Raw genomic sequence first — 14451 nt, 5'->3', positions numbered from 1 at the left:
GTGTGTGGCGAGTTGATAAAAGAGCCGCATGATCACTACCCCGGGGGGACACAGCATATCGCTGACCCACAACCGATTCCCATTTCCATCCATTTGCGCTTGGCTTGGGGTTTCGTTTTCGTTCCGTGCCGGTCGGAGTTGAGTGGCAGATTTGAAGACCGTGCCCGGTTACTACAATCGGGATCCTTAGAATGGGCTGCTTAGCAACAATTAGATGCCCACTTACCGTCCGCCTGCCCGTGGGATTGCACGGCATGTGAGTGAAAGCATTCGGCAACATTTCCAACATTGCACCCGGTACAAAGTAATTGATTTACGGATCTTGTGGATTCATGGTGGAACAGAAGTACCGTACTGTGTCGAACAAAAGGGTCGATTTGGAAGTGGTTTTTGCAAGAAAAGAGACACACAAGCAGACAGACGGGCAAACAAACAAACAATCGTCCAAAGGGAGAGAATGCGCTTCTTGTTGTGCACGATTGTGTGGAACGCACGATCGCCGTCGATCGCAAACATCCGTAGCGTGGTTTAACTGTAATGGTAGTGACCTTTATCACTTCGATCATGAGAAAACAGCAAAAAAAGGGTACCAAACGAGGGGGTGGGGTGAGGGATGGGGATGCTATTTAGGGCCATTTAGCCGCGTGCTATATCCTCGTGGAACGTGTTGACTGGAACCGATTTGATTAGCTCGCCCGTCACAACACGCCTGCTTTGATGTTTCGGAAAACAGGGGTTGCTCGCGTACGGAGGGTTGCGATCCCTTTTGCTTTTTTGCAAACTCACTGCCCGGAAGGTGTTAATAGCACTGGAACCAGTTCGAAAACAATGCTGCAATTCGGAATTGGATGAAATATTGGAGGGGTGGAAACAGGGAATCGCACGATTATGACGTAATGCCGAAAAACGTATTATTTTTTTTGTAAACAAAAGAGAAAAAAACAACAACTGCCTGCGTATGTTTAGAAACGTATTTATACTTATGCATTACAATTCTAGTCGTATTATCGGTAATATCATCGTATAGCTTCTATAGAGGACCTTCATATGTTGCGCTAGATTTGACGCCGTGCTAGCGAAGATGCGAGGACACCGCATCCGCGAAGCTGATAGTATCGGGCGAGCTGGATGCGGAGAGTGACGCAGTGGGAAGAACCGAGTTCGAATTCGAATGTACCGTTGACGCACTTGAGGTTGCGGATGAGGTAGCAGCAGTAGAAGTACTTGTGGGGTAGGTTGTGGGAACGAGCAGATTCGAGTACGTGGCACTGTAAGGCAACCAGCTGTTCGACAGAGTGGTACCACTGGTGGTGATGGTGCTTTTCGTTGCCGTCGGTGTACTAACCACGGCCGCCGAATGGCAAACAGCAGTGGCGTAATGGGGCTGCGTCGGGCTGGAATTGGTGGGCGATTTCATCGAGGACGTAGTAGAGGCCGGACTCGATCCGTAGGAACCGCAACCGGAAAGTATGTTCGCACCATTCGTACCGGTATCAGTGAGCTGTGCTTGCGCCTGACATGCGGCCATCAAACCGTGAAAATCGAACTTGTACGTATACCGCTTACCCTGCACTTTTGTCATAATATTTTTATCGTAGTAATATCTGCAAATGTAAAAACAAAACACACAAAACGATTTAGTAAAATAGCACTCAAACCGCAAAGAAGTGCGCGCGAGAAGTATGGGTCAATGAGATGTTCCCACGCCGTCACGCAGTACGCTCATTTTTGCGCGATGATTCACGCACCACGAAGATGGCATTCCTGAAATGCCAACCTTGCTGCTTCCTGTTTTGGCACGCGGCAGAAAGGCGGGCACAAAAGAGAATTGGCGCGACTTTTTCCACTGACCCCAAGTGGTTCCACAGTTGGTTCCAGCTTTCCTTACCTTAAAGCTCTGCTAAGCTTATCGTAGTTCATGTTTGGCTTCGCCTTACGTTCTCCCCAACGGCGGGCAACTTCATCCGGATCGGATAATTTAAATTCTCCTGCAAAAGAAAACATTTGTTTTGATACTGCGCGTTTTTGTTTTGTTTTGGAACAAATCCGGATAAAAGTAGAAGTAATTACCATTAGTTCCTTCCCAAGAAATACAAGGTGCATTCGATGAATCGGCCAACAGTTCCAAAAGAAACTGCCACAGCTGTATTTGACCACCTTAAGCACACAAAAATTTTTTATTAGTTACAAATCTGAAGATGTGATTAATTTTGATAATTGATGATAAATAATCGTTTATTTTTGTTCCTCTACGTTGCCATAGTGCAAGCGTTGGTGCTGAAGCGTTTTTACAAAGTGGGTGGAGCTTGTGGTGCTTTTTTGCGTTTGTATAGGAAAACGCTTGCATCATGAATGCAGAACGGACAAAACAACTTCAGACAAATACCCGGAAAAAAGGATATTATTCGCATTTTATACTGCTTTTTAAATAACTTATACAATATAACAAATATATGTACAGCTTATCAGAACTTACACTTTACATAAGAGGTTTATAATTTCACAAACATTTTACGATTACTTGTTAAATAGGAACCGTATAGAAAGCTACAATAATTGCAAAATAAAACACGAAAACAATTATTTACTTATGTTTTAGGTTTGAATTAGTTATAACAATATATTTCACTAACATATTAAAAGTTAAAAATAATCATTCATTTACTTTAAAGCAGTGTCATTCGTTTTAGTCTCAGTCTATATATTCTCCGTTTTTTTTTCATTAGTTAGTGACAATTTCATAGTAAATTTTATACGATTAAATATAACAAATGTAATCTGAAATATTTTTTTTGGCAATATATTTTAATTAAGTTCTGTAGTGATTATAAAGCTTGACATAAAATTGATGAAGAGCTTTTTGCAGTTTAATTCAGTACGAATAGAAATTAATCTAAATCTAATACAACATAACTAATGTAGTACACTACCTTGAGATACTAGTCTGTGTGATGCTGCATTAAGCAATTGATATGGTTCTGTAAAGAAAAGTTCGAAAAAAACAGTTAAAATTACAAAAAACCCTTCCTTACGCATTACATTTCCCCCTGAAGATGAAGTTGTGTATTCTCTTAATCCAATTCAAATGTTAAACGGAAAACCACTACATTCCACAGCACAGTTTTTGTTTCCGCGATCACAAACCATATAAAAAACACATTCACAAAACGTAATCGAATCGAATGGTTGGTGGTCGTTTGTGAATAATTCTTCAACCTTCGGCCGCGAACAACAGCAAACGGTACAACACTATGAAGACATACTTCGGTTGTCTCACTATTCAAACTTTGGCGCCAATAAAACAGCTTCTTCACAACAACACGTCACCAGTATTCGGCAACAAGCGGCCATAAGCATGAAGCACATTTAAATCCTACCGCTGGCGGCAAACACGCTTGTCCGGGCGTCGGTTGAAATAATGATTCACACATCATCTGCGGGAAGACTTGTGCTTAAGTGAGTCAGTTTCAGTTACCGCCGCAAAGTAATGGTAATGTTCGATGCGCGTGATGGTGAACGGCTGGATGGCGCGGATGATGCGTATGGTGGCCATAGTACTGGCCGGCTGCCGCATGCGGATACATTCGCACCGCCGATGGAAAGCTGCCGGAAAATCGCCACATAGCTGAACTGTCGAACCCAACGGTAACATGTTCAACGCTAGCCATCAGCAGCGGCAACAGTAACTCCGAGAATGTGCTTCCTTTCGCGACAATTGTTTACGCGACACTGAATGCCGTTGTACCATTTTCCCGACTGGCGGAAAATGCAAGCCCTCTTGTTTCCCCCGTTGGCCTCCTGTGTGGTGGCCCTTTTGTTTGTTGTTTGGTATACCAATCAAGAGCCACCAACCGCCGTCACCACCGAGCACACGGGCGCTTGATCCTTGAGTCAACAAAGGAGAAGATCCGGAAGGATTTTGCCCATCTCGTCGCACCCGTTGTTCTAACTTGCCTTTCTTCTCCACCCACTGCTATTAGCGGCCAAGAAGGGGAAAAGGTTAAGTTGTTAAGATTTGCGAAGGGGAGTAGCCCAAGAAATTTAGATCGTATCTCTTTCGTGCGGGTTTTGTGCGCGGAAAGCCGGAAAAGAAAGTTCAGAAGTTCGAGTTCGAGTGGGCCAAACCTAACCGGAGAGAGCGAGCGAGAGTTCACATTTATAAAAATTCAATAACTTTAGACTTCCTGCGGTTTGTTCTATGGGTAATTTATTCAGTGGGATTTAAAATTGTCGTTCACTTTCGCCCGGTCGTTGGTCTGCTTTCTTGGTCGCACGCGCGGAACAACAGCGGAAGCGGAGCTGTGTTTCCTTACATATGGCGAAGTAAACACTTCCTTCCTGAATACGTTTGCCTAGCATCATGGCTTATGCTTCCCCCAAACCCGATTCTGATGTCCTGCTGCGTTCGGTCTCGATCGAAATTGATATAAATGTCGCCGGAGGCTTAAGAGGTTACTTTATTGTTTAAATTAACATAATGCAGCTCGTCAATCTCGAGAGAGATAGTACGGGAAAAGGATTCTGGTGCTCCGGAGTCAAGTTATGAATTACAGGTTTGGCAAGAAAAAAAAAACCCGCAAACAATGAACAGGAAGACGAGGGAATGTTTTGTACAGGAATTCGATTAACCGACGGAGTTCGTACGGTTGCACTTAATTACACAGAAAACTTGATAAACTCACACGCCAAAGGAGTATTGTTCGTCCTTAATCTTGGCCAAAAGTGGCAAAAGCAGCATTCCTCCATTTCTTCTTAACTCACTCTACTATCAGATAAGAACTTGAGTGAAACTTGAGGAAAATTGTGGAAACGAAAGTTGACGTGTGTGTATGTGTGTGGAAAGTGGTTGGGTCATTTATCAAGATTAGATGATAGGAAAACCCCAGTCCTAGCGGTAACACCCGCATATACCAGCCGAAGGGTGTTAAAAAGAAAGTGGTAATAGTTAATAGATTACGTCCTTCGATATCGGCCACCAGGGACTATTTCCGCCTACCTGGATCAATGTCGCTGGCTAGCTTCTGTCCAACGTTCCCATCCCCGGTGCCGGTGTGGATGAGATGAGCGAAATGTTTCGCCAGCGTATTTCCACCGGCGGCACTACCGGCACACACCCAAAAATCTGCTTTCGTAAACTGGGCAATTTCTTGACCGGTCGGTGGAAATCGGGCCGGTTCGAGCGGTGGGTAAATATCAAAATTTTTCGAAACCCACGAAATCCACGCCGTCACGTGCTCTGCATTCCACTGGTGCGGATTATTCGGTACGTAAGTTTGCTCACTGTCCTCGCCGTCTTCACTGTCCGTCGATGAATCACGCACTTGGCCACGTTCTGTGCAGAGGTCGTCCTCATCTCGTTGCATTTTTCTTTGTCACACGCTTCACATTCCATTTGCTTTTGGGAAAATTGCACAACACCTTCGCACACGTTTTAGGGAACATTTAAAGCTACACTCTACACTGATAGCACACTGTAATTAATGCACTTTACCACCAATACCCGGCCGCAGGTTTACAATCAACAGCGATCTTCTAACTGCACGATGTTGATCAGCGAACGATCGAAACAAGAGTGACGTGCGGTAAAGATTTCCGTTAGCGCCCACTCTGGTACAAACCAACCGGTGGCGTCCCGAAGACGCGCTGGCCATCACCGCCGTAGTACGCGTTTCATTCATAAAATTCGTGATTCATTCGCGCTCAAAAGCACGTGCTTGCCACGGTAAGCCTAAGCGCGCCGAGCGCAAGCGAAAACGAGACGCGTAGATCGTGGATGCTGTGTGTACGCGCAAGACAAATCCGCTCGCGCAGATCGAAAGTGCGGTTCGCGGAATCGCATGACGTGTAGCGTGTATTTGTGTGCAACAGCAGCATGGAAATTTTGCTAAATAACAACGGTCTGAACTGAACTGAAGCAGCTAACACTTCTGAACGAAGGTTGAATTATTATTTGGAATTGGACAACTAACGCTCTGCGCATATTAATCAAGCAAACGGGTAAGCGCTGTTCATCGATTGATTGGGTTTTCCCAGCTTCAAAACAGGTAACGCGCATGTAATGCAAGGTGCAATGAAACGGGCCCATTCCGCGGATGTACTGTATGCTGAGAATTAGCAAATTCGATAGTTTAGTGAATTTTGTGCAATAATTTCACATCACAAAATAAAATTTTAAACACTTTTCCACTCTTTTGCTGATAATATTGTTGCTTGAAAGTCGTTTAAAATGTAATTTTATGCTGCCTGTTTCGGCAATCTTGCTGGCAGATTTTGACGTCTTCATGCTGGCACTTGCAAACAACGCTGTCATATTGCATACAAAATCACACAGCATTTTCGGCTGTCTTTAAAAGTGAACGATAAATTATTTATCTAGATTTACAAAAAAATATAAAAATTAATTTTTGATCTCCATTTCAAAGCAGTTGCTCTCAACATCGTTTAAAATCGTTGTCGCCGAAAAATGCGAGCTTCGTCGTCATTTGCGATACCGAGGTGCAAAAGAAAAATTGGTTCAATTCTAGTAACAGGAGAGCATCCAATGCAGGAGCTGAAAGTTTCCAAATATCTACTAGCGATCTAGTTCAGGATACTAAAATTCTATGTGTCACACTTAAGCGCCATTTATAAGTCAGATACCTATTAATTTTTATAGAGCAGTTCGTTTCGCACTTACCACGTCACTAAACGCTTAGCAATTGTCGCGTTTGCGAAAGCGATTCAGAAAAAAAATTGCGAAACTCCATATAAAATATAGCCTTAGCTTTTTTTTGAAGAAATATTGCAAAATTTATAAATGTGATATATTTTAATGCTGCAATAAGTTTCTTTTCACTCAAATAATGGTTTCAAAGAAGAAAAGAATAAAAAATAACAAAAAAATGAAAAAAATATTTTCAACTCGAAAATTTCATAAGGCTTACCCCTTACGATTTTTTTGGGAAATTTTGCAAAAAAAATGAAATTGATTTATTTTAATGCCAATTAGTTGCAATGTGTTTCTTTTCACTCAAGTAATGCTTTAAATAAAAAAAAGAGTCAAAAATCATAAAAAAATCCAAAAATTCATAAATATGAAAATTTACTAAGGGTCATTTTTGCACCAAGTTTTGCCTACAACTCGGTCGGTATCCAACGGATCGCCAATCTTTAACCTGTGGTCGATAGATGGCATCAATGGCTACATTTTCTTCTTGGACGGCCATGCTCTCAGGTGTCCGTGCCGGAAGTTATTCGAGGAACCAAGTTCCTTACCCTGTTTGAGAAAATGTAAAATTTTCCTCATTTTTGCATCAAGTTTTGCCTATAACTCGGTCGGTATCCAACGGATCGCCAATCTTTAACCTGTGGTCGATAGATGGCACCAATGGCTACATTTTCTTCTTAGACGGCCATGCTCTCAGATGTCTGTGCCGGAAGTTATTCGAGGAACAAAGTTCCTTACCCTGTTTGAGAAAATGTAAAATTTTCCTCATTTTTGAGCAATTTAGCAAAACTTATAAATGTGATATATTTTCATGAAAATTTGTTGCAATGTGTTTCTTTTCACTCAAATAATGCTTTAAACTAAAAACGTAATAAAAAATCAGAAAAAAAATTTTAAAAAATTTTTGACTCGAAAATTTCATAAGGCTTACCCCTTACGATTTTTTTGGGAAATTTTGCAAAAAAAATGAAATTGATTTATTTTAATGCCAATTAGTTGCAATGTGTTTCTTTTCACTCAAGTAATGCTTTAAATAAAAAAAAGAGTGAAAAATAATAAAAAAATCCAAAAATTCATAAATATGAAAATTTACTAAGGGTCATTTTTGCACCAAGTTTTGCCTACAACTCGGTCGGTATCCAACGGATCGCCAATCTTTAACCTGTGGTCGATAGATGGCATCAATGGCTACATTTTCTTCTTGGACGGCCATGCTCTCAGGTGTCCGTGCCGGAAGTTATTCGAGGAACCAAGTTCCTTACCCTGTTTGAGAAAATGTAAAATTTTCCTCATTTTTGCATCAAGTTTTGCCTATAACTCGGTCGGTATCCAACGGATCGCCAATCTTTAACCTGTGGTCGATAGATGGCATCAATGGCTACATTTTCTTTTTAGACGGCCATGCTCTCAGATGTCTGTGCCGGAAGTTATTCGAGGAACAAAGTTCCTTACCCTGTTTGCGAAAATGTAAATTTTTCCTCATTTTTGAGCAATTTAGCAAAACTTATAAATGTGATATATTTTCATGAAAATTTGTTGCAATGTGTATCTTTTCACTCAAATAATGCTTTAAACTAAAAACGTAATAAAAAATCAGAAAAAAAATTTTAAAAAATTTTTGACTCGAAAATTTCATAAGGCTTACCCCTTACGATTTTTTTGGGAAATTTTGCAAAAAAATGAAATTGATTTATTTTAATGCCAATTGGTTGCAATGTGTTTCTTTTCATTCAAGTAATGCTCTAAATAAAAAAAAGAGTCAAAAATCATAAAAAAATCACAAAAATTCAAAAAAATGAAAATTTACTAAGGCTCATTTTTGCACCAAGTTATGCCTATAACTCGGTCGGTATCCAACGGATCGCCAATCTTTAACCTGTGGTCGATAGATGGCACCAATGGCTACATTTTCTTCTTGGACGGCCATGCTCTCAGGTGTCCGTGCCGGAAGTTATTCGAGGAACCAAGTTCCTTACCCTGTTTGAGAAAATGTAAAAGTTTCCTCATTTTTTCACCAAGTTTTGCCTATAACTCGGTCGGTACCCAACGGATCGCCAATCTTTAACCTGTGGTCGATAGATGGCATCAATGGCTACATTTTCTTCTTAGACGGCCATGCTCTCAGATGTCTGTGCCGGAAGTTATTCGAGGAACAAAGTTCCTTACCCTGTTTGAGAAAATGTAAAATTTTTCTCATTTTTGAGCAATTTAGCAAAACTTATAAATGTGATATATTTTCATAAAAATTTGTTGCAATGTGTTTCTTTTCACTCAAATAATGCTTTAAACTAAAAACGTAATAAAAAATCAGAAAAAAAATTTTAAAAAATTTTTGACTCGAAAATTTCATAAGGCTTACCCCTTACGATTTTTTTGGGAAATTTTGCAAAAAAAATGAAATTGATTTATTTTAATGCCAATTGGTTGCAATGTGTTTCTTTTCACTCAAGTAATGCTTTAAATAAAAAAAAGAGTGAAAAATAATAAAAAAATCCAAAAATTCATAAAAATGAAAATTTACTAAGGGTCATTTTTGCACCAAGTTTTGCCTACAACTCGATCGGTATCCAACGGATCGCCAATCTTTAACCTGTGGTCGATAGATGGCACCAATGGCTACATTTTCTTCTTGGACAGCCATGCTCGCAGGTGTCCGTGCCGGAAGTTATTCGAGGAACCAAGTTCCTTACCCTGTTTGAGAAAATGCAAAATTTTCCTCATTTTTGAGCAATTTAGCAAAATTTAAAAATGTGATATATTTTCATGCAAATTTGTTGCAATGTGCTTCTTGTCACTCAAATAATGCTTTAAACTAAAAACATAATAAAAAATCAGAAAAAAAATTTTAAAAAATTTTCAACTCGAAAATTTCATAAGGCTTACCCCTTACGATTTTTTTGGGAAATTTTGCAAAAAAAATGAAATTGATTTATTTTAATGCCAATTAGTTGCAATGTGTTTCTTTTCACTCAAGTAATGCTTTAAATAAAAAAAAGAGTGAAAAATAATAAAAAAATCCAAAAATTCATAAATATGAAAATTTACTAAGGGTCATTTTTGCACCAAGTTTTGCCTACAACTCGGTCGGTATCCAACGGATCGCCAATCTTTAACCTGTGGTCGATAGATGGCATCAATGGCTACATTTTCTTCTTGGACGGCCATGCTCTCAGGTGTCCGTGCCGGAAGTTATTCGAGGAACCAAGTTCCTTACCCTGTTTGAGAAAATGTAAAATTTTCCTCATTTTTGCATCAAGTTTTGCCTATAACTCGGTCGGTATCCAACGGATCGCCAATCTTTAACCTGTGGTCGATAGATGGCACCAATGGCTACATTTTCTTCTTAGACGGCCATGCTCTCAGATGTCTGTGCCGGAAGTTATTCGAGGAACAAAGTTCCTTACCCTGTTTGAGAAAATGTAAAATTTTCCTCATTTTTGCATCAAGTTTTGCCTATAACTCGGTCGGTATCCAACGGATAGCCAATCTTTAACCTGTGGTCGATAGATGGCATCAATGGCTACATTTTCTTCTTAGACGGCCATGCTCTCAGATGTCTGTGCCGGAAGTTATTCGAGGAACAAAGTTCCTTACCCTGTTTGCGAAAATGTAAATTTTTCCTCATTTTTGAGCAATTTAGCAAAACTTATAAATGTGATATATTTTCATGAAAATATGTTGCAATGTGTATCTTTTCACTCAAATAATGCTTTAAACTAAAAACGTAATAAAAAATCAGAAAAAAAATTTTAAAAAATTTTTGACTCGAAAATTTCATAAGGCTTACCCCTTACGATTTTTTTGGGAAATTTTGCAAAAAAAAAGAAATTGATTTATTTTAATGCCAATTGGTTGCAATGTGTTTCTTTTCACTCAAGTAATGCTTTAAATAAAAAAAAGAGTGAAAAATAATAAAAAAATCCAAAAATTCATAAAAATGAAAATTTACTAAGGGTCATTTTTGCACCAAGTTTTGCCTACAACTCGATCGGTATCCAACGGATCGCCAATCTTTAACCTGTGGTCGATAGATGGCACCAATGGCTACATTTTCTTCTTGGACAGCCATGCTCGCAGGTGTCCGTGCCGGAAGTTATTCGAGGAACCAAGTTCCTTACCCTGTTTGAGAAAATGTAAAATTTTCCTCATTTTTGAGCAATTTAGCAAAATTTAAGAATGTGATATATTTTCATGCAAATTTGTTGCAATGTGCTTCTTGTCACTCAAATAATGCTTTAAACTAAAAACGTAATAAAAAATCAGAAAAAAAATTTTAAAAAATTTTCAACTCGAAAATTTCATAAGGCTTACCCCTTACGATTTTTTTGGGAAATTTTGCAAAAAAAATGAAATTGATTTATTTTAATGCCAATTGGTTGCAATGTGTTTCTTTTCACTCAAGTAATGCTTTACATAAAAAAAAGAGTCAAAAATCATAAAAATATCACAAAAATTCAAAAAAATGAAAATTTACTAAGGCTCATTTTTGCACCAAGTTTTGCCTATAACTCGGTCGGTATCCAACGGATCGCCAATCTTTAACCTGTGGTCGATAGATGGCACCAATGGCTACATTTTCTTCTTGGACAGCCATGCTCTCAGGTGTCCGTGCCGGAAGTTATTCGAGGAACCAAGTTCCTTACCCTGTTTGAGAAAATGTAAAATTTTCCTCATTTTTGCACCAAGTTTTGCCTATAACTCGGTCGGTATCCAACGGATCGCCAATCTTTAACCTGTGGTCGATAGATGGCACCAATGGCTACATTTTCTTCTTGGACAGCCATGCTCGCAGGTGTCTGTGCCGGAAGTTATTCGAGGAACAAAGTTCCTTACCCTGCTTGAGAAAATGTAAAATTTTCCTCATTTTTGAGCAATTTAGCAAAACTTATAAATGTGATATATTTTCATGAAAATTTGTTGCAATGTGTTTCTTTTCACTCAAATAATGCTTTAAACTAAAAACGTAATAAAAAATCAGAAAAAAAATTTTAAAAAATTTTTGACTCGAAAATTTCATAAGGCTTACCCCTTACGATTTTTTTGGGAAATTTTGCAAAAAAAATGAAATTGATTTATTTTAATGCCAATTAGTTGCAATGTGTTTCTTTTCACTCAAGTAATGCTTTAAATAAAAAAAGAGTGAAAAATAATAAAAAATGCGTTCATAAACGCGTCAATTGATATGTAAGCATGTAGTGACTGGATTATAGGGCAATTTATTTTTCGCGCCAAGATTAGTGTTTCCTCTTTCGGAGTATGTTAGTACCAAAATTCAGAAAACCGTTCGATTTTACGATGATCGTTGCCGATAATCGACTTGGAGGATTAAAATGCAGTTGGGAAAAGAAATGCACTGTTGTATAATAACAAAATTTGTAAAATAACTTTAAGTTAAAGAACACGCCCCTATCGCCCATAGGGGTTGCTGCAACCATGATCAAATTCCTTGAACAGCGGTTTGTACAGTGGTCAAGAAGTTATGCAACCTCATGAAGTGACCGCTTTTTTAAATTTTTCTTTAATTAGTTAAACTGGTGGTTACAAATTGTAATCTTAATGAAACGAAGCATGGATTGGGTAAATATATTTTGCATGCATTAAACTCCGAAGGAAGATTCGAAGGATGATTGTTCAATTCAAAGTCAAAAGACTTGTTCTATGGCTTTCTCTTTGTGAAGTACCTGTCAAATGCATTCTTGTTTTGGTATTTTACTGGTTAGCAAATCATCTAATCAGTGTTTTACAATAATCAATGAAAGTTGTGAAAATTGCACAGTGAACAGTATTTACAATAACCAGATTGCAGTACTGAAGTCTTTCGTACCATCCTACACGAGCCCGTGACGGCTCGGTACAGGATTAAATTCGTATCGTGCCAGCAGTAAAGAAGAAGAAGGAGATAAATCTGCAAATGCAAAACAAGGAAAATTAAAGAACCACGTACTGCATAACAACAGATTTATCACAGCACAGCAAGTTCACCAAAAACAAACCCACCTGGACAGTGTTGTGTACGATCGCACCTAGGCCAGCATCATTATCGTGATATTTGATGTGTGGTGCGAAATATCTCACGAGTCGGCCATGTTTTGCATAATATGATAAAGAAGATGTCGTCAGCTGCTTTCGTGCAACGTTGCTGAGAGCTAAATTAAGGGCTACCCAAATAGACACCTAGCGAACACGTAGAATGCATTGGATAGTGAACCTCGAAGGTGGACCCAGGCGTGTTAACCATGCTTCGGTGGCGGTGGGTGAATTTATCTATTCCTTCGGTGGATACTGCACAGGAGAAGATTATCACTCGAACAGCGCAATAGATGTACACGTTCTCAACACGCACAACATGCGCTGGGCCCCGATTCCGGCGGTAGAAGACGAGAACGGTGTGCCGTGCAAATATCCGGAGGTGCCGTTTCAAAGATACGGCCACACCGCGGTAGCCTTTGGGCGCAAAGTGTACCTGTGGGGTGGACGGAATGATGAGATCGTTTGCGACATACTCTTCTGTTTCGATACGAAAACCCGCAAGTGGACCCGACCTTCAGTGACCGGCACGGTTCCTGGGGCTCGTGATGGCCATTCGGCGTGTATCTACGATGAGCGCATGTACATTTTTGGCGGCTTTGAGGAGAGCATAGATAAATTCTCCTGTGACGTCTACTACCTCGATCTGCGCACGATGCACTGGACGTACGTAAATACGCTTGGGGAACCGCCATCCTATCGGGACTTTCATTCCGCAACCGTGCTCAACCATCGGATGTACGTGTTCGGAGGGAGAAGTGACGCCGTGGCACCATATCATTCACAGGAGGAAATTTATTGTCCTAACATAAAGTATCTGGACCTGAGGGCGGATCGGTGGTACACACCGAAAACCACTGGCGAAATCCCTGTGGGTCGAAGAAGTCATTCTGCATGTAAGTGTGTGCTCGGTGTCATCCATAGCTGACGGATTGTGAAGATGATAATTGTTTTTGCTCTTGTGTTGTACATTGCAGTTACCTACAATAACAAAATTTACATCTTTGCGGGATACAATGGCAATATAGACAAACATTTCAATGATCTCTACTGTTTCGATCCCGAACGAAACGTTTGGCGGCAGGTAACTCCACAAGGTCAAGCACCACGTGCCAGACGGCGCCAATCATGCTTGGTAATAGGCAAACGGATGTATCTATTTGGAGGCACCTGGTATGTGCAATTGTAATGTGTATCCGTTTTCGGTTTGGTTTACTAACTTTTGTTTCTCATTCCAGTCCCACAAACAATGGTGATCCATCTTCATTTGATTATAGCGATACGCACGTGCTTGATTTTGAACCAAGCTTGTGCACTTTGGCCATCATAAAAGTGCTGGAATACAGACTCGATGTTACAAGTTTACCTCAGGACATCAGGTATTTAAGTGAAGTGAGCCGTTTCCTGCACGATGCTTACACTGATTCAATGGTTTTTCTTTTTTAGAATCGAAATACGAAACATGTCTACACCAAACAAAATCGGTCGATCTCTTAACAAAGGTTGAACGATGGAAGCTACAAAGAAAAAGACGATAACGAACTGCCAGCAAAACTGTAGGAAATATCACATTTGGTTCGTTCTATATTGAAAATACCATCAAGTCATTAATGAATTTGGCGCAAGTAAAATACACGCGTAAATTAAGTACATTTATTTCTGGTCAAATAAATTTGTTGAAATTGTAACGGTTATATATCCGTTTTGTTTATTTATTC

The 14451-nt window shown here is 39.7% G+C and overlaps 2 protein-coding genes and 1 long non-coding RNA gene across 4 annotated transcripts; 1 reads left to right on the top strand and 2 right to left on the bottom strand.

Annotated features, from left to right (window-relative positions):
• Window positions 1–52: 52 nt before the first annotated feature.
• On the bottom strand, window positions 53–6697 carry LOC125763504 (DNA-binding protein D-ETS-6-like). Of its 2 annotated transcripts, XM_049426764.1 has the most exons (5): window positions 4997–6696; window positions 2931–2978; window positions 2071–2157; window positions 1889–1988; window positions 53–1604 (listed from the first exon to the last, which is right to left on the bottom strand). In XM_049426764.1, exons 1-5 carry the CDS (start codon window positions 5361–5363, stop codon window positions 1073–1075), a joined length of 1134 nt encoding a protein of 377 aa, XP_049282721.1. In that variant the 5' UTR covers window positions 5364–6696; the 3' UTR covers window positions 53–1072. The 2 variants fall into 2 exon arrangements, with proteins under 2 accessions (XP_049282721.1, XP_049282722.1); XM_049426765.1 differs by lacking the exon at window positions 2071–2157 and having other exon boundaries at window positions 4997–6697.
• Window positions 6698–7925: 1228 nt separating this feature from the next.
• On the bottom strand, window positions 7926–11329 carry LOC125763636 (uncharacterized). The gene is made up of 3 exons (XR_007418370.1): window positions 11250–11329; window positions 9297–10200; window positions 7926–8058 (listed from the first exon to the last, which is right to left on the bottom strand). It is a non-coding gene; the product is annotated as an uncharacterized LOC125763636 (long non-coding RNA).
• A 1041-nt stretch (window positions 11330–12370) lies between these two features.
• Window positions 12371–14429, top strand: LOC125763507 (kelch domain-containing protein 3). Its single transcript, XM_049426772.1, has 4 exons — window positions 12371–13629; window positions 13711–13906; window positions 13972–14112; window positions 14180–14429. Exons 1-4 carry the CDS (start codon window positions 12897–12899, stop codon window positions 14238–14240), a joined length of 1131 nt encoding a protein of 376 aa, XP_049282729.1. The 5' UTR covers window positions 12371–12896; the 3' UTR covers window positions 14241–14429.
• The last annotated feature ends 22 nt before the right edge of the window (window positions 14430–14451 follow it).

Source organism: Anopheles funestus, chromosome 2RL (genome assembly GCF_943734845.2).
Source record: "Anopheles funestus chromosome 2RL, idAnoFuneDA-416_04, whole genome shotgun sequence".
NCBI lineage: Eukaryota > Metazoa > Arthropoda > Insecta > Diptera > Culicidae > Anopheles > Anopheles funestus.
This window is presented reverse-complemented; position numbering and strand designations above follow the sequence as displayed.

What these genes read in the sequence shown, in the direction of transcription:
- LOC125763507 (XM_049426772.1), top strand. Translation starts at nt 12,897, where the DNA reads ATGCATTGGATAGTGAACCTCGAAGGTGGACCCAGGCGTGTTAACCAT. An exon ending in TATCTATTTGGAGGCACCTG is followed by an intron (nt 13,907 to 13,971) that starts GTATGTGCAATT and finishes TTCTCATTCCAG; the next exon opens with TCCCACAAACAATGGTGATC. An exon ending in AGTTTACCTCAGGACATCAG is followed by an intron (nt 14,113 to 14,179) that starts GTATTTAAGTGA and finishes TTTCTTTTTTAG; the next exon opens with AATCGAAATACGAAACATGT.
- LOC125763504 (XM_049426764.1), bottom strand. Translation starts at nt 5,363, where the DNA reads ATGCAACGAGATGAGGACGACCTCTGCACAGAACGTGGCCAAGTGCGT. An exon ending in ACACAGACTAGTATCTCAAG is followed by an intron (nt 2,158 to 2,930) that starts GTAGTGTACTAC and finishes TGTGTGCTTAAG; the next exon opens with GTGGTCAAATACAGCTGTGG. An exon ending in AAGCTTAGCAGAGCTTTAAG is followed by an intron (nt 1,605 to 1,888) that starts GTAAGGAAAGCT and finishes TTACATTTGCAG; the next exon opens with ATATTACTACGATAAAAATA.